Source organism: Mustela erminea, chromosome 4, assembly GCF_009829155.1.
Source record: "Mustela erminea isolate mMusErm1 chromosome 4, mMusErm1.Pri, whole genome shotgun sequence".
Classification (NCBI taxonomy): Eukaryota; Metazoa; Chordata; class Mammalia; order Carnivora; family Mustelidae; genus Mustela; species Mustela erminea.
In genome coordinates this window covers 72,603,810-72,624,742 of record NC_045617.1, presented here as the reverse complement: position 1 = coordinate 72,624,742, position 20,933 = coordinate 72,603,810, and the positions used below count along the sequence as shown (strand labels likewise).

Below are 20,933 nucleotides of genomic sequence, written 5' to 3'. Positions count from 1 at the left end.
AAAGTCTTTATCCTAAGTCCTATTTCCAACATGAATGAACTTAACACACCATTTTAAGCTATGGCCCAAAAAACCTCATAATTTTACCATATCACTAGCTTTCTGACATTAAACAGACTTCTAAAAACAGTCATCCATGTTGTTTTACGCATCCCTAGTTCACTGAGCTTGTACAAGGAGATTAATTTAGGTAATGTATTTTGTCATTGTTTTCTAAATATCTAGAGTGAATGACCTAATGTTTAGACTCGGTAATTATACTGAGATCTTACAGGAAAGAACACTCCCTAAAGATACATCCAAAAACCACTATGATATATACCTTATGAATTACCCAAGGTTAGCTCAGGGAACTCAAGTGTTTGCTTTTGTGCACTCTATTTTTTTAATTTACCTAATAATTTGTATGTCATTTTAAACAATAAAAAATGACTGACAAATCAATTGTGAGCTAAAGATAATGAACAAGTGAGAGATTTATCTTTTTAAATGTATTTCCATACATAAATTATTTTATTTATTTGTTTGTTTGTTTATTTTAGACAGAGGAAGAGAAAAGAGGGGGCAGGGGAGGGGCAGAGGGAGAGAATTTTTAAGCAGACACCTCACTGAGCATAGAGTCAGACATGGGCTCAATCTCACAACCCTGAGATCATGAACTGAGCCCAAACCAAGAGTCAGATGCTTAAAGGACTAAATTACCCAGGTACCTCTCCATATATAAATTATTTTAAATGTCAAATGCTATCAAGTATTATGGTTAAAGTATTTGTAGTATATCATTTTTCCTTTAAAACAGATATTTGGCTGCTTTTCTGTTCTTTGGTGTTTTACCCCATATTTAAGCATTTATTAACTGACACAAATACTGTATAATGTAAGTGATTTGAAAAACATAAAAAGTCGATCGCCATTTTTTAATGACACCTACCATGGCAAGTATCACAGCTACTCCACTACCCCATTACTTCTGTGACAGGATGCAGTGTCCTTTCATTTTGGGTTGCTTCTAATACATTCTCAGTACTGTCCACAGGTATTTTCAGCAACTGTTCTCACAATGGTAGTTAATTTCAGGGGCCATTTTTACCCATACAAAACGAGTAACATAATTTCACAGTCTTACATCAAGCAATAAGGTCATGAAGGCCATGTCTCAGGTCATTAAAAGATAATGCAAAGACCTAGTTTAGCGTCTTATAGCTGAAAGGGATCTTAGTTTCTAACCACATCTCTTTTCATAGATAAGGAACTTATCTATAAAATAGACTCAATAGTTCAATGAATTCTCTAAGTACATTCACTTACGTGGGTTGGAAGGGTTAAAAGTTTCAAATTAAAGTTAGAAGTAACAGTTCGGCATCTTGATTTCTTGTAGTCATTCTGCACCAAGTAAACAAGACTTGACATCAACTTTTATGAGTTGACTTGCAGATTCATTATGGAATCCAGATTCTTTCTGCTTTATTATATTTCTACCACTTTAAATCACTGGCAACATTCAGACTGACTCACTATATATTTATATAAAATAACTAGTCTCAATTCATTTGAAAATATCCCTCAACTAAGTAATGGATAGTTTTCAATATTAAACACAAAGAAGGTAGATTTTAAAAAATGACAAGTTAATTTAAGTGGTATTACTGAGAAAGTAGAAAAGCTTTTTTAAACAATAAGGCAAATATGTTAACTGCTGAGGAACTGGGTAATCTCACTGTCAAAACAGAAGAATACCCAAATTCACCTTAGGATGTGTAAAGAGGAGAAAAAGGAAAGCAGATTAGATGTTTAACAGAATTATTTTTTATCTCTCATCTTTCTTTGAAAAATGACAGAAGGAATATTTTTTAAAACTATTCTGAAATAGGCCAATCCACAAAGTAGGAAACAAACAATAAATGAGCAGCATTTTAACTGCAACCCACTCAGACCAGCAGGGCCAGAAAGTCTTTGTTGCCACAAGGCAGCTGGTGTCTGAGTACACAAAACCCTTTTATTTCAATGCCACATTAAATCCTGGGGCATAAAACCAGAGGCAGACTACAGAGTCTCTAGTTCTCCAATACAAGACTGTATGGATCACAACTAAAGTCAAATGCCAACTAAAGTTCCCACCTAAATAAGAAAAATTAACTGATGAGGAAAAAATGTCTAAAAATTGTTTATTTAGTCTGAGAGAGAGAAAGAGGGATTCTGACTTCATGTTTAGCTAATGAAATGGCTGCATATTATATAGTACCCTCTCTATAAATAATTATCTTTTTTTTAAAAGATTTTATATATTTATTTGACAGACAGAGATAGCAAGAGAGGGAACACAAGCATGGGGAACGGGAGAGGGAGAAACAGGCTTCATGCTGAACAGGGAGCCTGATGCGGGACTCGATCCCAGGATCCTGGGATCATTACCTGAGCCAAAGGCAGATGCTTAAGGACTGAGCCACCCAGGCACCCCTATAAATAATTATCTTGTATTTCAATGTCTATAGAGGAAATCAGCATAATCATACACACAAAAAAAATAGGGGCTTCGTTTCCTTTTCACATATTCAGGATGATATCCCAATACCTGCAAATCAAATGAATTACAAAAATAGTGATAATTAAGTCTATATGAGTATATGGGTTATGACATCCAAGGAGATATGAGGATTTGGTAAGAAATTTATAACCCCTAGTACAATATTAGATACTCTACTAGGTATGACTTAAAAAATCATTTATTATAATCATGACCCCAACCTCCCACAACCTAACGATTATCCCCAACACGAATTTCACCTCTTTAAAAAGATGGTAAAATGAATGCTGAGGTCTATGTCCAAAAAACTATGCTAATCTTACAAAGATTTTTCTCTTTTGGTCCCTATTGACAGTCTCGGGAATTTAGTTCTAACCAATTAAATCCCTTCCTTCATTCTGATGCAAATGGCACACCAAAATAAGAAGTGCTCAGGCAATATTATTACATACCTTCTAGCCTCAAATATTTAGCTCAACAGCCGTCTTTCCTTGGGCCAGTCTCCTGACTTTAGAGCTGCTCTCAGCCCCTCCTGCCCCTACCCCCAGTGCTCCAGGACTGGCAGATACTCTCTGAAGACTTGGCACATGATCTCTGAGTCTTTCAAAGCTTTCTGTGATGTACCCTTTACATTTCTCCAACATATGCTAAATTGTAATTCATTAAATACATATTTACTGAGGATTTAATATGTGCAAAGCAAATGTTTGGACCTCATTTGTGATTAACCCTTGTACACAAAAGTTCTAAAAAAAATTTAATTGGCCCTCTTCCAATTCATATTTCCAGAAGTACTCCCAAAGGTTTCCTAAACTATTTTTCAAATGTACCAGAGTATGACAGTTCCTACTTTAGTGACATGCTCTTATAAGTTGAGTTTTCAAAACATTAAATGAGGAAATTTTCATTTTTTCCTACTTTGAATGGATTTAGAAAAAAAATTATTTTTACAGTCATACATAACTTTAGAGAAACATCAGTTTTCACTAAAACTAACCCAAATATTTATTAACTATGTACTGTCATCTACTTTATTCATCTTCTCAAAACGGAAATATCTGAGATGAATCTGCTGTCAATTAAAACAAACCTACACAAGAGAACTTGTCTCTCTCTCTCACACACACAGGAATGACACCAGAAGCAGTACTCTGTGATTTTTTAAAAATCAAGTGTAACCGTTGGTTCAGCTGTCCACTTGGCCTTACCTGCAGCCATAACTTGTTATGCACAGCATCTCTCCCCGTAGCAATACACTGAAATGTAGCATTCTGCCCTGCATTGACCTCCACGTCTCCCAGACGGAGAAAATGAGGAGATTTATCTGTGAAGGCAGAAAAGAAATATATTATTTTCACATGAAGAAAACATGCCATGTGACTTTTTCCCAAGAGAATAATGATAATAGTTTTACCTTTGGCCAACACGAATACCATATGGAAGAAAATGGAGTTTTCTTTGTGATGAGATACAACCCCCACTCACAATCCTCTCCCCCCCTCATAACTGCTAGATCATTGTTGTATACAGAGACAGCAGTCAATAACTACTGCTCACGGTTGGCCACAGCATGTTGTGTATGGGTGATAATAAAACAGTGACACGTCAAAGAAAGCAAAAGAGGTCAAATAATCACTGAAAAGGAATCAATCAAACATGCATAAATCAGAGCATAATAGAAAAGTATAATGAAAACATACAACGATATCTAAGATTCTGACGTAGACATGGTTGTCAAACTATTAATTTACAACTTAACCAGTGAGATCGTCTCTCTTTCAAAAAAAGAATTTTTTTCAATAGCTGTTAATTCTCTAGTACTTCAAAGAACAAGAGAATATTTTCGTTTATCTCAAATGAAATATCTGCTTCACCGTTGCTAAATCTACTTCTTATTCCTTCATAGTTGGAAGGAAGTTACCCTAAAGCAGTATCAGACCAACAAAAACTGATGACTGTAATCAAAACCTACATGACTTATGTAACTCTCAAATTAGTGTTCTCTACAATTACCCTTTAAAACTGAAGTTTACTGATGTTTTCAACAGAAAGAAAGTAAACATACACAGGAAAAGTTAAGCCTCGATAAGGAAAAGCAAGCTCATAGAGGACCATATCACAGTAAAACTGCCACTGTGCTTAATTCCTATTTTTATTTGTTTACTTCTGAGAGCCTTTCTTTTACATTGCTCTTCCAGTAAGTGTAAAGAAACAGTAGACAAAAACATCACGCTCATATACTAATGGACTGGAAGAATTTATGAGCAAACCAACTTGAACTTTGAATGAGATGATTTTGCTCCTCTTTTTCTTAGAATGTACTGAATGGAATCACCTGTTTGACCCTTGCCCGCTACCTCTTTCTGCAGCACCTCGTCTTGGTGTAGCCTTTAAAAAGGGAAATGCTTGAACTAGAACAGTGGTTCTCAAATCGTGAACTCAAAGCCGGCAGCTGCAGCACCACCAGGGAACTTATCACAAGGGTAAATTTTCCAGCCCCACCCCAGACTTACTGAATCACCACCAAGGCCACCAAGAGGCCACACAAACCGTGATCTGCTACTCCTGTAGGAGATGCTGATGCACAATGGGGTTTAACAAGCTCTCAAAAGGAGCACAGCCATGGCCGCTGGCATAGTGCTCCCCCCCCACCCCATTCACAGTGCTTACAGTATGTGAGAAAATTTCCACCAGGAGGATTACTGAACAGATCATCTAGAATTCATGGGCCCTGTAAAATACTGCTGTTGGGAGATATAGGTAAAGTCTGAATTTATGCCAGCTGTTTTATGTCTGGCTGGACTGAATGCATGTAACAAATGTCTTTCAGGAAATGTGATGTACACACAAAAATTAGTCACACCATCTGAAGATCAAGCAATGGGCATCTAAAGACAACAAAACCATGTGTTCATCCACTGAGCTCTTTGTTTTGTTTGCTTTTTATCATCTTGTTGTTTCATATAGATTAACCAGAAACTTATTATAAAAAATTTAGTCTGAAGCTTGGAGTATGGCAAACTAATTCATTCTCTTCCCTTCAACTTCCTTTTTTTTTTTTTTAATATTTCATTTATTTATTTGAGAGAGAGAGCACACATGAGTCGGAGGAGGGAAAGAGGGAGAGGGAGAAGTAGACGCCACACTGAGTAGGGAGCCCAATTTGGGGTTCAATCCCAGGACCCTGGGCTCATGACCTGAGCTAAAGTCAGACACTCAACTGACTGAGCCACCCAGGTGCCCCTTTCCTTCAACTTTCAACTGAGCATGTCACATGTTAGTAAGGTTTCATTTAGTTTCCTTTCAGTTGAGCTCTAATTTGTTATTCTTCTTTGCTTTCCTAGACTACTTTTAAAACCAAAAGATGGAGTCTGCCCTATCTAGAGTTTCATTTAAATTTGCATTTTGTTTTCTATAATTAAATAATTAAAAGAACTCTTCAGTATGTGTACAATTGGTTACAATTCTGAAAACGATTTGAATCAAAAATTCTAGAAATACTTCAGTGTTCTTTAAAAACTGAACGGAAGGTTAGGACTAACAACAAAAGAGACAGCCACAACCAAGTGATAAACAGACAACAGTCACTGCCAATATAAAACAAGTGTTGAAAGGACACAGAAAAATACAAATCTTAATCACAACCTACCACAGGGATAGCTTAGCACTTGGATGTCATCAATGGCAATATAACCACTCCTCCCTCCTGAGACTTCAGCTTCAAATATTACCTGTCAGGAAGAAATCGAAAACATTTACAATCATTTTTAAGGAATTTTCACAGTAAAAGAAGAATAACTAAGTAAAAGAAAAATAGGCACACTTAGGAAAATTAAATTTGAGTTTTATCCTGTAAGAATTAAAAATTTATTTTATACTGTAGAGTAATTTCCTAAATCTTATTCAGTGAGCAAACAAAAACATTACTGAGGTCGAGCAGCTAAAAAAATTATTCAAGCAATTGTTACTATGTGTTAGAATTCCTGAATGGGCATCATCTAGGCAGAATGAATAGGCAATACAGCTAATCTCATATCCCTAAATTTTCTCTTATTGATTTTCTCCATTTTTGTTATCTATTTAAAGTACAATGAACACATACAATGTATCAGGCAGTAGTGAAAATACCAAATGATCTACTTTTCTTTTTTTACCTTATTTTTAAAAAGATTTTGTTTATTTATCTGACAGAGAGAGACACGGCGAGAGAGGGAACACAAGCAGGGGGAGTGGGAGAAGGAGAAGCAGGCTTCCTGCAGAGCAAGGAACCTGACACAGGGCTTGATCCCAGGACCCCAGGATCCTGACCTGAGCAGAAGGCAGATGCTTAACAACTGAGCCACCCAGGTGCCCCCTACACCCCCTATACCCCCTACACTTTTAAATAGCTAAACCTTCAAAGACAGAGACCATCGGCTAGATTAGCAGTATTCCAGGCAAAAGGAACAATGTACAGTGGAATAGAACAGAGGTGTGTTTGGGGGGAGCCAAATGAATGTCATCTGTATGGCTACAAAGGTTCAAAAGGGAAGAGGTACGATTAGAGAGCTAGGCATGGAAGACCTTAAATACCATTGGACTAAAATCAGGAGTACATTTTGTCGATAATTCCACATTAATAAATATTAAACACAAATGGTTCCATCTTTACATATAAGCTCACATTACAAAGTTCTGTTGTTACAATCGATAGAAAAGCTTCATATAGCCTTTGATTTTTTTTAATAATATGTAGTGTGACTTTTCAAGAGAAACCATATTTAGCATGCCACATTTCAACATTTTATTTGACTATGGCCTCCTTTATTCATGGAGATACATAGATTATTTTTAGAGTATTCTGCAAAACATTTGGGAAATGTGCTGGAAATTAATGTTTAAAGTAGCAATATAGTATATTAGAAATATATATGCCTGTAAGGTGGAGGATGGACTAAAAGAAACCAAGACTGGAAACAGTTAGGCAATGTGCTAGTAGGAGTGGACATAGAGAGATATAAACAAAAAGGAAAGATAAAAATAATGTTACAGATATGAATAAAATAAAATTTTTTGGCTTGTCAGTTATGGTAAAATACAGGGCAATTCTAACTCCAGGCTTGCAACACTAGGTGAATGGTACTATCAGAGTCCCTAACCAGAACTAGTGATACAGAAAAGGTACAAATTTTAGGGAGAAGAAAACTAAGCACATTTCAAATCTGATTTGCCTAAGGTACGTATGGGGTAAAGGCTTACAGCATAACTGCACAAACATATCTCAAAAATAAGAGATAGATCCACAATAAAGCCATAGATTTGGAAGTCATCATCATGGAAGTGAGTTACAGATTTACAAGTTAACATGATTAGTGAATAAGATGGCACTGGAGAAAACCACTGAAATGGAAAGCAGCAATACAACAGCAGAAGTTAAGCCAACAAAGTATGATTCAGACATAATGTCCAAGGAAAGAAGAGAAGTATCAGGAGTTTTGAGGCAGGTCAACACTCCCACCAAAAAAAAAAAAAGAAGAAGAAGAAGCTTGGAAAGTACTAACTGTAACTTTAAAATATCAGATATCTGCATAAACAATGGCATTTAGATGAACACAAATTTTAGGAGGACAGAGCCTCTCCAATGCGACCCCTGATCTTCAGCCATGTCTCCTTTCCCATAGGAATTATTTGCCAATTCCAGGATCAGGGTGTGGTTCTAGCTTAGCACAGATAGCAGGTCCTCTGCTAGGAGAGTATAAACAGTAACACTTGCTGTGCAGCACTCCGGAAATTTGGAAGTCTAGATTAAAAAAAAAAAAAAAAAATGTTGGCTGTGGCAAAAAATATGAAATGTAGGGGAGAGGTCAAGAAAAACTAAAATTAAAAAGTATCAATTGGAATTAACCATTAGGAGTTTTCCGGTAATGTTTGGCAGACAGTTTTGCCAAATGGAAGGGGTAGAAGATTGAGTGACTGAGTTGATAGTGACTAACATTCACTGAACACTTACTATTTACAAGAGACTATCCTAAGCTAGCAGGCACATCATCACACTCACATATGTCATTCTCTCTCTCATCTCTCCTGCCACCCAGACACAGACACACACACGCACAAACACACACACTTAATCCTCACTACAATCATATGAGGTTAGTATTATTTTCATCCTTAATTTAAAGAAAAATTAAGTAACTAGACCAAAGTCGTAACCATTAACAAGTGGTGGGGCCAGGAAAGAGCTAAGCCCAACTGCCTCCAACTTCTATTGTTCCATCAATTTTACTACACTGTCAAGATAAAGAACCAAATGCAGAGAGAGCATTTCTTTTTTTTTTCTTTTTTTAAAATTTAATATAATTTTTTTTCAGTGTTCCAAAATTCATTGTTTATGCACCACACCCAGTGCTCCATGCAATACGTGCCCTCCATAATACCCACCACCAGGCTCACCCAGCCCCCCAATTCCCCCTCCAAAACCCTGTTTGTTTCTCAGAGTCCACAGTCTCTCATGATTAGTCTCCCCTTCCAATTTCCCCCAATTCACTTCTCTTCTCCATTTTCCATGTCATCCATGTTATTCCTTATGCTCGACAAGTAAGTGAAACCATATGATAACTGACTGAGAGCATTTCTTTTAAACAGGCTTTAAATTTCTTTAGAAAGTCTAAAAAGTTAAACTTTAACGATTAACATCATTTCAAATAGTACTTCCTTTAAACATTATACTGACTAGATAGCAGTATCCTCAACATTACACACTTTCCACTGTCTTCCTATATTCCTATACCACCCCAAAGCCAATGACAAGGGGACACAGTAGACCAGGTGGCTGGTTGGTCTCCCATCCATCCGTTCCCATCACAAACCTTCCCCTGTGATACTTCATTCTTACTTTGTTTGTCCTTTATGATTATTGATGTCACTGGCATAAGCTGAAGCTGAGAAGGAGAACGGGGTCTTTGTGGGAAGAGAAATACTTCACAATGAAGGATGGCAAATCTATGAACACAGAAATGTGTGTGTATGTGCCTGTGCAAGCACACATGTGATTTACATTTCATGTAAGTATATCTGAAATGAAAATGACTGTCATGCCACTGTCCACATATTGGAACAAAGGCTTAGCAAGAAATAGAGATGAGAATCAGAGATGTTAAATAAAGTGTAACTTGGAGTGGCTGTGGTAGAAGTCCCTTTCCTGGTGCTGAAAAAACTTGTACTTGACTCCCAACTCTCCTGTTTACAGATTCTTGAGCAAATCCCATAACCTTTTGCAGCCAAATCCTAAGTCCTTATCATGGATATAATGCAACTTTCATTATAGAGTTTTATGAGAAGTAAACAATAACAGATGTGAAAGTGCTATATATCCCCAAAGGTAAGCTCATCCACACTATTAATGTATGAGATTTGTGTAAGTGTATCCTACGAAAATAAGTTTTATTTGCTTGAACAGTAGTTCAGGAGAAGGGAAGGTAGAGAATGAAAAAGTCAAAAAACTGTTTTTGAAGAAAAAAACTACATTTTTAAATGAATGGACCACATATTTGTGTAATTAATCATTGTTGGTTATTTCACTTCCTTTGTAGCCAACATTAAATTATTTTAATTTCTTAAGTTTATCTTAGTTTTACTTTCTCCAATTGTTCTACTTCCTTTGCTTCATATAGGTGATAAGCTTATATATGTTTACTCCACCTCCTGAGACAAAGTTTCTTACTTGTTCATTTAAACTGAGCTTTTATTCTGGACAATAAATTTAGGCCTGGATTTAAAAGAGGAGCAAAAGAATCGGTCCTTTATTAGAGAAAAGAAGTGTTTCTGTTTTTAGTGACCTCATTTTCTCTGCTAAGTGTTGTATTTGCCTCATTAACAAGAGCTGGAGGAAATTTCTAAGATCAGATTCCTTTACTATGAAGGATCTAATCAGCTTTATCACTTCAACGGAGCCCTCACCTTGTAAGGCTCTTGTGTCCAGTCAGGGGAAACAAATCGCAGTAACTTAATTACGCAAAGCTTGCTTGAGCAAATGCTCAGGTTAGATCTAATGCCTGGTGTTAGGTAGTCAACCAGGGCTTCCCACAAGAAGAGAGCAAAGGAAGCCATACCAGATGTCAACTTTCACCTATCTAAGAGGCCAGCCTGGGAACAGAGTGGACGGACTCTGCTTTGCATGCTGTTTTCACTCCACTCCATTACCTGAAATACTGAAGGTAATGATTCCAATCAAATTTTTGCTACTCTAGCAACATTCTTGGATTGTTAACTAAATAAGTGAAGTAAGGCTGAATTAAAATAGGGGAAAAGGCTAACCCTAAAGAACAAGAACTTCATCCTTTAGCAAACTGAATTAATGCAGAGAATGTACCTCATATAAAGGAAAGCTGAACTCGAAGTCAGGAACCCTGTGATCTAATTCCTATCACCTGTAACCCAAGCAATTGATTTAACTGGGTCTTCCTCCTTCCTCCCCTCTTCTGGCCCATACTGGACTTGCTTACATCACAAGTTTGAGGTGAAGACTGAATGATATATGCACAATGATTAAAGGATACATGAAATACATGTAATATAAGATATTAGGGATATGAGAAAAATCTGGGGGAAAATACCCACAGCTTCGTCCTTAATTTTCTTTCAGTATTATCAGTGTTAAGAGTATAGACCCCAAAGTCAGAGATATTAGCTTACTTTTTTTTTTTTTAAGATTTTATTTATTTATTTGACAGAGAGACAGTGAGAGAGGGAAGACAAGCAGGGAAGCAGGAGCCAGAGAAGCAGGCTTCCCACTGATCAGGGAGCCCGACATGGGACTCGGTTCTAGGACTCTGGGATCATGACCAGAGCCGAAGGCAGGTACTTAATGACTGAGCCACCCAGGTGCCCCTAGTTTACTTTTTTTAAGGGTAACTTTAAATTATGAAAAAAATGTATGTAAAGTTGTGCCTGAAATTACCTTTGCAACTTTGTATATAAAATTACTTTGGTGACTTAAGAAAATCTAAGCCTCAATTTTCTTTTCTTCTTTTTTTTTTTTTTTATTTATTTATTTGAGAGAAAGAGAGACAGAGACAGAGATAGCAAGAGAGAACAAGCAGAGAGGGAGAGGGAGAAGGAGAGGGAGAGAGAGAAGCAGGCTCCCTGATGAGCAGGGTGCCCAACATGGGCCTGGATCCTAGGACCCCAAGATCATGACCCGAGCCAAAGGCAGACGGTTAATTGACTGAGCCACCCAAAAGAGAAACTGTTAGTAACCACATCAGGGCTTAAGGAAAGATTAAATGAGATATGCACATGAAATATTTAGCACAGCCCCTGGCACACAGTAAGTGAACTAGGTTAAGGAGCACTATCATGGGAGAAAGCATCCATAAAGAACATATGTAATAAAGTGAAATTTCTTCTCTTTTTCATCAAAAACATTACCCTCTGCCCCAATTTGGGGGAAAAAAGTAGAGACACCTGGCTGGCTCATTCATAAAGCATGTGACTCTTGATCTTGGGGGTTGTGAGTTGAAGCCCCATGTTGGGTGTAGAGATTATTTAAAAAAAATTTTTTTTTTAATGTGGATATACTATATATTATGAACAGAAGTATGTCAGAATCATTAAGTATAATTGACCTCTCTCTCTCATGTGAACTTTAAACGCAGCAGCTTCTTAAGGATACGGACTAGGCTACCTTCTCTCTTTTTGCCATACCTTCTACCACGATAGGATTGAGAATGATGAGCCTGCAAAAGGATGAAGGTATTGAAAAAAAGAAGAAAAAAGTGTGTAGAGATATTAAAGGAAAGTGAAGGTATACAGTGCCACAAAAGCCAATTAAAAAATACCTGAAGTGGGAGATGTAAGAACCAAATCCTGGTAAAACACTAAGTAAAATGAAGATTAAAAATACCCTCTCATACATCTTATAACTCCCTGACCAGTATCTCCCCATTGCCCCAAGCCCTCAAACTCTAGTAAGCACCATTTTAGTCTCTCTTTCTATAAGTTTGGCTTTTTCAGATTCTATGGTATAAATGATATCCCACCAAAGAGTACACACTTCCAGTTATTAAAAAGTTCTGGAGATCTAATTTACAGCAGGGTGATTGAAGTTAGCAATGCTGTATTATACACTTCAAAGTTCCCAGGAGGGTAGGTCTTAAATGTTCTCAACTTAAAAACAAAAAGGCATTACAGGATGTGATGGAGATGTTAGCTAAGGCTATGGTGGTAATCATTTTGCAATATATAAGTATATCAAATCACACTGTCTGCCTTAAACTTACACATGTTATATGTCAATCATATCTCAATAAAGCTGGGAAAAAATACTCTTATATGTGTCATTGAGGTTAGGAATGACCAAAGGAAGAGCCATATTCTGTATGAAGGAATAGAAATGGAAACCAGGGGTGCCTGGGTGGCTCAGGGAATTAAGCATCTGCTTTCTGCTCAGGTCATGATCCCACGGTTCTGGGATCAAGTCTCAAATTGGGCTCCCTGATCAGCTGGGAGCCTGCTTCTACTCTCCCCTTGCTTCTCCCCCCTGCTCATGTTCTCTGTCAAATAAATAAATAAATTCTTAAATAAAAAAAAAAAAAAAAAGAAAGAAAAAGAAAAGAAATGGGGACCATATTGGACAATGATGAAGACAGCAGAGAGTGTGATGAATATAAAAACTCCCACAGGAAAGGAATTTGAATTGGTAGAGAGAAATTTACCTAAAAATGGAAGAAGAGGGGTACTGGGCTGGCTCAGTTGGTAGAGCAAGTGAGTCTTGATATCAGGATTGTGAGTTCAAGCCCTTCAATGGGTATAGAGCTTACTTTAAAAAAAAAAAAAAAAAAAAAAAAAAAAAAAACCTAAAAATTAAACAAAACTTAAAAATGGAAGAAGATATGGGATCAAGAGAAGTGTTTTAATTTATTATTATTATTACTTTTTAAGGTGGGAAAAAAGTATTTAGAGATTGATGAGGATGATTCAGTTTGATATGGAATTTTGAGTGTATGTGAGAAGGAAATGAAAACTCTTGGTTTGAGATAGGAAAGAACAGAATCCAAATCATAGATCATATGAAGAGGTTCTAGTTTTTTAAAACACAAGGGGAGATGAGGATGAATGAAGACATAAGTAAGTTTGTAGGATTGGTAAAGGGAGTTTCTACTACATGGCCTCAATTTTCTCAGCTCTATGGGATGAGCTGGTAAAAAGAAGACCAGTTAGAGATTGGAAAGTATTGAGTGGAGTAGAATGGAGAGGAGGATTAGAATTGAACAGAAAAAAGTAGTAGGATTTCCAGGAGTGGTGTGAGCCCATTCCATCTGCAGTTGAGGACCATGAATTTCTAGTAATCTAACATGAAGTGTGTGACTTTTAAGCAGTTTGCTTGTTTTAAGTTTAAAAAAACTAGCTTGGGGAGAGGGGAAGCAAACAAGGAGTTTACGGAAATGGCAAACATGACCAAAATGATTATGATGAAATCAAACTTTGATACAATAAGCAAGTTGTTGAAGAATTGGCAAAAGACAGATGGTTTGATGACCTGGAGGTTCCCTTGAGGTTGATGGATAAGTTCAGCAAAACGAATGAAGGAGAAAGAGATGAGTTTATGTAGTAGTCAGAAAGTGAAATACTACATGCAATGTTAGAACACTTGTGAGATATTACGAGATCCATTTAATCAGAGCAGCAGGTTAAAATAAGGTAGAGGATTTTGGAGATGAAGGGGTGAAGGAACTGTCAATGGACTTTCCATAAAGACAGCACAGTCAGGTTGAAGGTGGGCCATGGCAGTGGAGAAAGCAACTCTAAGTGACACCAGTAGAAAAGTTTAAGATGAATGGAAAAAAATGACTTAGAGGGAGGTTATGGGAAGGCAATAATGAAGACGATGGCATGAGTGAAAGAAAAGAAATCCAAACAGGTAGGAGTGTTTCCTATCCTCTGACTTAATCCTAAATTACATGGGGATTAATATCTGCTCTGTAAGAGACTGTTTGGGAAGACATGACCTCAGGCTAGAGCTACAAACAGAGCACAATTATAATTACATAATTCATTGTAGAAATACATTTTTGAGATTCATCTCCCCTACTAAAATATAAACTCATTGAAGACAGTGACTTTTCTTGTTCCCCACAGCATCAGTGAACCAACCATAAGAATCCTATTGAGACCTGAGGGTGGAAAGAGTTCCAACGTGTCACAAAACAACTAAGTAATATAAGTGGATTTTAGTTAATAGTTTGCCTCATGGGGAAATATGGGATAAGGTATTTAGTTCACTTTTACTTAACTCGTAAAATTTTGTTGGCATAGTTAAATGACTCTCCCTTGAGAAAGTTCCAAATAATTTTCCCAAGGTAATATGCAAATCATGAAAACATAATTACTTCCTTTGAATAGTTAAATAATGCTGTAAGGAATAAATTTCTGGTTATAGGCCCCAGAAGATCTTATGCTGAGTAAGTCAAATGTCTATGTGGAAACTTCAAAATCTAGAATCTAGTTTCTTTTCAAATGTAGAAATATTCTACTTCTGCTGACACTTAAAGATTAATATACACATAACTGGCAGGGGATAGCAAAAGTCTACTGCACATTGTAATGGTGTGTGGATAGATAACAGAGAAAGAGAGAGAACTGTATGTGTGTGACAGAGAGAGAGAAAGAAAGAGAATATCTAAACCCATAGAGAAGCTTCCACTGAGTGGCAGATCCCGTAATTTCAGAAAGACTGTATTCAAGTAACAGAGTGTAGATTTCAAAATCTCTGAAACTTTTATCGCTTGCTGTCACCCACTGCAGCTCCTCTCCCAGGTACTGTCAATCTGGAATTCTGCTTTCTAAACTCAAGTTTCACTCAGAGTGTTGAAGAAAAGGAGCTTCTCCATGCCAGACTTGAGTATAGCAGACTGGTTTGCCTATTGAGTCATGTAATGGTTTATTTATAAGAGTCTAATATGCAAAAAATGCCTTTAGTAAAATGCCTTTAGGGCTCTCTGAAACTAATAAATTATGATTTTTTTTACCTAATGAACTCTTAACAGTCCTTCTCTATTGGTTGCTGACTTGCTTATTTAGTTCCTTGAAGAAGAGAAATATCTTCCATTGCAATAGGTACATAGAATGTGGAACCAAAGGAAATACTGTTACATTTTGATTTTAGAGTTGCTTCCAAGAATAATCACGAGATTCTCATTATATGTTACCTAAATCTGGGAGAAAATTAAGACATATGGTCAAGCCCTAATTGATTCTTCATCTAAAATTCTTTCCTATTTCAGATTCTAGATACCCTTAGCAGCTCCAGGAATCATGAGTGCATAAGTGTTCAAAATCAGCTCTTTTCCTTAAAATGTCCTGACATTAAATGTGGCCAGCTTCTTAGGAGAACTAGCCCTGTGTCAAGACTTCACATTAAGACTAAACTGTTTGCAGACAGTAATAAGGGTTCCAGAGATTCCAAAACCTGTACTCAATTACCTGAACACACACAGGCTTTTTGTGTAGTTATAGGGTCTGCACTTAACAGAAGCTGCTGTTTGGGTTCAGATATTCTCTTTCTGGGATGCGTGCGTGCACACGCGCGCACACACACCCCCCCACTCCTATCTATCTATCCAAACACCATTATAATAATATAATAAAGACTGGAGTTGATTCTAGGATGTAAATTCTAAGTGTATTATACCCAAGTATTCTTGAATAAAATGTCAGTATTACAAAAACATGAGACTTAGCATTACCAATATTTAGGTTATCAGAAGGCCTGCTACATTATCTAACATGGATGAACATATTAGGTATAACAAGATCATACTTGTGTGAAAAGCAACTACAACATCCTTCCACCTGTAATCCTTTGCAGACTGGTATTGTATTTGCCTGATCAACAACAGACATCAATCCAGGCACACACCAGTGTCCAGGAAACAGTAAAAATGCAGGCCCAGAGATCAAAAGGAGAAAATAAAACTTAAGAGATTTCAAGCCAAAGTAGCCCACATAGAAGAAAAGTCCAAAGAAGACAATTTTCAGAAGGCTCCACATTGAAATGAATATGCAAGCCTAGTGCATTCCTATACTTCAAATTAGCGCAGGGAGTTGGCTATCCCACCAAAGTATCCAGAAGATCTAAATAAAGAACTAACAATAATCATTTTTAGAACTCATGCTAGAATACTTAAGTTGATAAAAGTCTCTGAGGTATTTAAAATTAATTTTCATTCCTAAAATCTTACACTTGCAAAATAATTGTCAATGGCCTTTTTAATTTGAATAGATACTGATATAGGGTAGTGTGTATCAAAAACACATGACTCCGGGCGCCTGGGTGGTTCAGTGGGTTAAGCCTCTGCCTTCGGCTCAGGTCATGATCTCACGGTCCTGGGATCGAGCCCCACATCGGGCTCTCTGCTCAGCGGGGAGCCTGCTTCCCCCTTTCTCTCTGCCTGCCTCTCTGCCTACTTGTGATCTCTCACTCTGTCAAATAAATAAATAAAAATATTTTAAACAACAACAACAACAAAAACCACATGACTCCATAATGTGGCTAAGAGAGACCCAGACAAACATTTCATCTCTCAAAGCAAACTAAAAACTTGTACCCAAAATAAATAATAATCACAATATAAAAACAAGAGGAGTTTTTTTCTCTGCACAAAAACATGCTCTCTGCATGTTTTCTATTTTATTAAGATATCTTTGGGGGGAAGAGGTACCTGCAGCTTTCTGGAGATGTACATGTCCTTTACCATAATGGAGATGTCCATACACGGACAAGGACACACCAACATCAGGCAGACCCTCAATTTTGTGCTGAGGTTATAGGCCTCAACTCAAATTTCTGTGAGGACCTCATGGGGCCATTGAGAAGATTATCCATTAATGTTAACCCTTACCTCCCTTTTCTTCTCCAGGGACTGACTATCATAGGTAATGGCATAGCACCCCAGCCAGGGAGAAATAAAGAGGCAAGAGGGCAGTCCCACATGGCACTGATGCTGGAGACCATGAGAAGTACCTCTTAGCTCTTTGGTAATGCAACAAACTCAGCACACATGCTATCTTCCTAATCTCTACCACAAAACATTGTGAACAACCCTACACCCATCTCATTAACCCACCCTTAGAGGACTCCTCCTTCATTCAGTTCAAGGCCCAGTGTGGTAAGAAGGCTGAGACTACAGACTACAGAGTCCATTTCCCCTGCTCTCTCTAGAGGCATCCCCAATTCCAAGGCAGACAGGCAGACAGAGCCCAGTACTATATTTTGAATGCCTGTAATGTGTTCAAAAATAAATTGAAACAGGGCCCACTGTTCATGGCACAACCTAATTTATGTTACAGGATAAGTTTAGCAAAAGAGAGAAAATCAAAAAGGCAATTAGAAGAGGGAAATGAACAAAAGTTAAGTAAAATAATCCAAGATCTAAAAATGCTATAAAACACATTTTTCATCCTGTGGGTCTGTCCTTAGATACATAAGCAAGCAACTTACACCATAAAGATTTGGTATAAGATTGAAAGTAGAGAAGCAAAGGGTTGCAGAAAATTCATCAGCAAAATGTCATTTCTGTATCTTTACTATCATAGCTCCACCATCTGGGTTATATTTTATAGTTAGTTGTCTGAGCCAAAAATAAAAGATGACTGGTTAAGGTTGCTATTTCTATCAACATGACACTGAATTACAGTACTATTTTTCCTCACTTCTAGAGATGTGCCATTTGTCTTCCTACAATCCACAGGCAGAACCTTTTAAATTTTAGCACCAACAGTCCAATCTTACACATAGCAGAAGTAGATCACTTTGCTTGCACAGCTATATCTGAAAAAATGCTCTCCAACTAAACAGTAAGTCTGTTCCTTGCCAAACTTGTGACTCTCAAGAGCTTCAATTGATAATTGCAGAGCTCAATTTTTTAAAAAATTAAAATGAGTAGTGAAACCTATACATACTGTCACACTAACTATTACATATGAAATCTGTTGGTAGGACATACTATGTTACAGAGAAAAGCAATCATTAAGTGAACCAGGTGATTAAATGCCACTCAACTGACAGGATAACCAGATCAGTCTACCTCAAAGCAAAGTTCAACTGGAGGCTAAAATTGAATTCTCATATCACAAATGCAAAAATCTTAATAAGTAATTGTTTGGGTAAGACCACATGGGGGAAAAAAAAAAAAAGAACTCTTTGCTTTCATCATACGGGTCTAAGAACTAAATAATTTCAAAAGTACTATAAACTTTCCCTCCTGGAAAAATAGGTTAGGGTTAGGGTGGGGGGAGAGATTATGACACAAAGTTAATTAGAGTAATCAGTCTGTATACTCCTACTTGAATTCAGGGATTTAAAAAAAAAAAACCTCCATGATTTATTTTTATTATTTTCCTATTTTATTTTATAGGTAAATGGGCAAGTACAGTGACATCTTTGACTGTAAGCACTAAACAGCAAATATAACTTAGCTATTAGTATATAATTTAAGACATGGTGCTTTTAGCTAGTAAAAAAGCCTGGTGAGCACTCAAAAATATTTACTAGGGGGAGTACTGAACAATACATTTCACGGACAGCTTCTACAAAAGATAACAATGGAATTTTAGAAGATATTCTAGCACTATAATAGGGCCAGGCATCCTAGCATTGCTAAAGAAAGAAAGAAAGGAAGGAAGGAAGGAAGGAAGGAAGGAAGGAAGGAAGGTGCATACACATAAAAATGAATTCACATATTTACTTCAACTTTAAAAAGAAATCTTATTTGAGATAATTAACTAAAAGTGTACAGTCCATTCAATTCTTTGTAGAGTATCAATTAATAAAACAATCATAAGTTCATAAATCAGCAAAGGAAATGGTCTTCCTTTAAGAATACTTCTTCCTAAAATATTTAAGACAAAAAATTGTTGTGTAGGATATTCAGAAATCGAAGTTACCTAGTATTGAAGCTTCAAATTTCAGTCAGAAAAAGAAGGAAAATGACATCCCTTTCCATATCATAAAGTCAACATCATTTCTGAAGAATACATATAACCTGTCTGGGTGTCTGACAATAAATAAAAATGGTTTATCTGAGGCAGAGAATTTTAGAAATTACAATACTGATGAAAAGAAACCCTGGGAACTCTTTACACAATTACAAAAGCCTGAAACTCTATCCACAAGAAAAAAAAAAAAAAAAAGTGACTGATTCACAAACGACTTTTATTATCCATACAAGACAAAAGGAATAGAATAAAAATGGACTCTTAAAATAGATGGAGATCTCTCTCTGCCTGCCTCTCTGCCTACTTGTGATCTCTCTCTGTCAAATAAATAATAAAAATCTTTAAAAAAAAAATAGATGGAGAGAAATGAACTCTATCATCCCTAAATACAAGAGATGGAAAAGGAGGGAAAGCCTAATTCCACTGGCAGGATTTAGTTACAGGTGAGGGAAAGTGATAGAAGCTGCCATGACCAAATGTCTCCTTTAAATAAAGACCCTAAAGAAAAGAAACCAACTTCCAGTGACTTAGGTGACCTGGAAGAGTCACTCGGACAAATCTAGAAGTAACTTATGGAAACCAAAGACCTCTTAGAGACTTCCGGAGGTATTTAACCTTGTTAAACTTTGGCGTGCCTCTACATATTGTCATTCAAGTATCAACAAATTAGAGAGAACAGCCCAGAATTCTCAACAAGGTATCTGTCAACAGTAGCATCAGCAACATCAAGATATACTTGGAGGAATGTATATACCTGAGCCCCACCCACAGAGTTTCCATAGGTGGGGGCCAGGGATCCACAGCCCCTCTAGGTGATTCTGATGCAGCCCACTGTCTGAGAAACACTCATTTAAGTTGATTTACCTTAGTTTCAAGATAAAGAAAATGGGCTGGAAATCTTTGTGCTAGTCCTACAGTTCTTAATGGAAGAGCTGGTTCTAAGAACAGTCTTGTTTTGGTATCTTTTCATTTGCATGGAAAAGCACTTCACAGTGGGATTCATGGGTTTTCTTTTTCAGATGCCAGTTAAAATTAAACAAACAAACAACAAACAAAACCCCTAAGGCTGTATAAAATACTAATTTTTTTAAAAGTTTAAACAATTGGCCACTCACTTATTCATCAAAAAACATAGACAGTGCCCAATATTTGATAGATGATAAAAGGAGAGATATACCTAATTTTTTTATTAATCCCTGTCCTGAACAAAGTCACAGTGTGGTAGAAGAGATGAGTGTGTTAGGGAATGACTCTAATACAGCTCTAGGTGATAAAACAGAGTTAGAGGGATAGGAGAGGGTTCAGAAGGGGCAGACTTGCTTTTCCTTGGGGGGAGAGCCAAAGACTTCAGGGAAAGTGACCTCTGAATGATGGTGTGGTCAAAGGATCCATCCTCATTCCCCAAGCACTTAGTGAGCACACACTAAATACCCCA

At 36.9% G+C, this 20,933-nt stretch overlaps 1 protein-coding gene across 11 annotated transcripts in view; it reads right to left on the bottom strand.

Moving 5' to 3' along the window:
• PTPRK (protein tyrosine phosphatase receptor type K) overlaps positions 1-20,933 on the bottom strand; it is a 553,251-nt gene that overhangs the window by 273,038 nt on the left and 259,280 nt on the right. For all 11 annotated transcript variants that reach the window (XM_032339563.1, XM_032339566.1, XM_032339569.1 and 8 more), the window contains exons 4-5: positions 6,174-6,255; positions 3,733-3,848 (exon numbers count right to left, since the gene is read on the bottom strand). In XM_032339563.1, the coding sequence (XP_032195454.1) occupies positions 3,733-3,848; positions 6,174-6,255 (198 nt within the window). The remainder of the gene's footprint in view (positions 1-3,732; positions 3,849-6,173; positions 6,256-20,933) is intronic.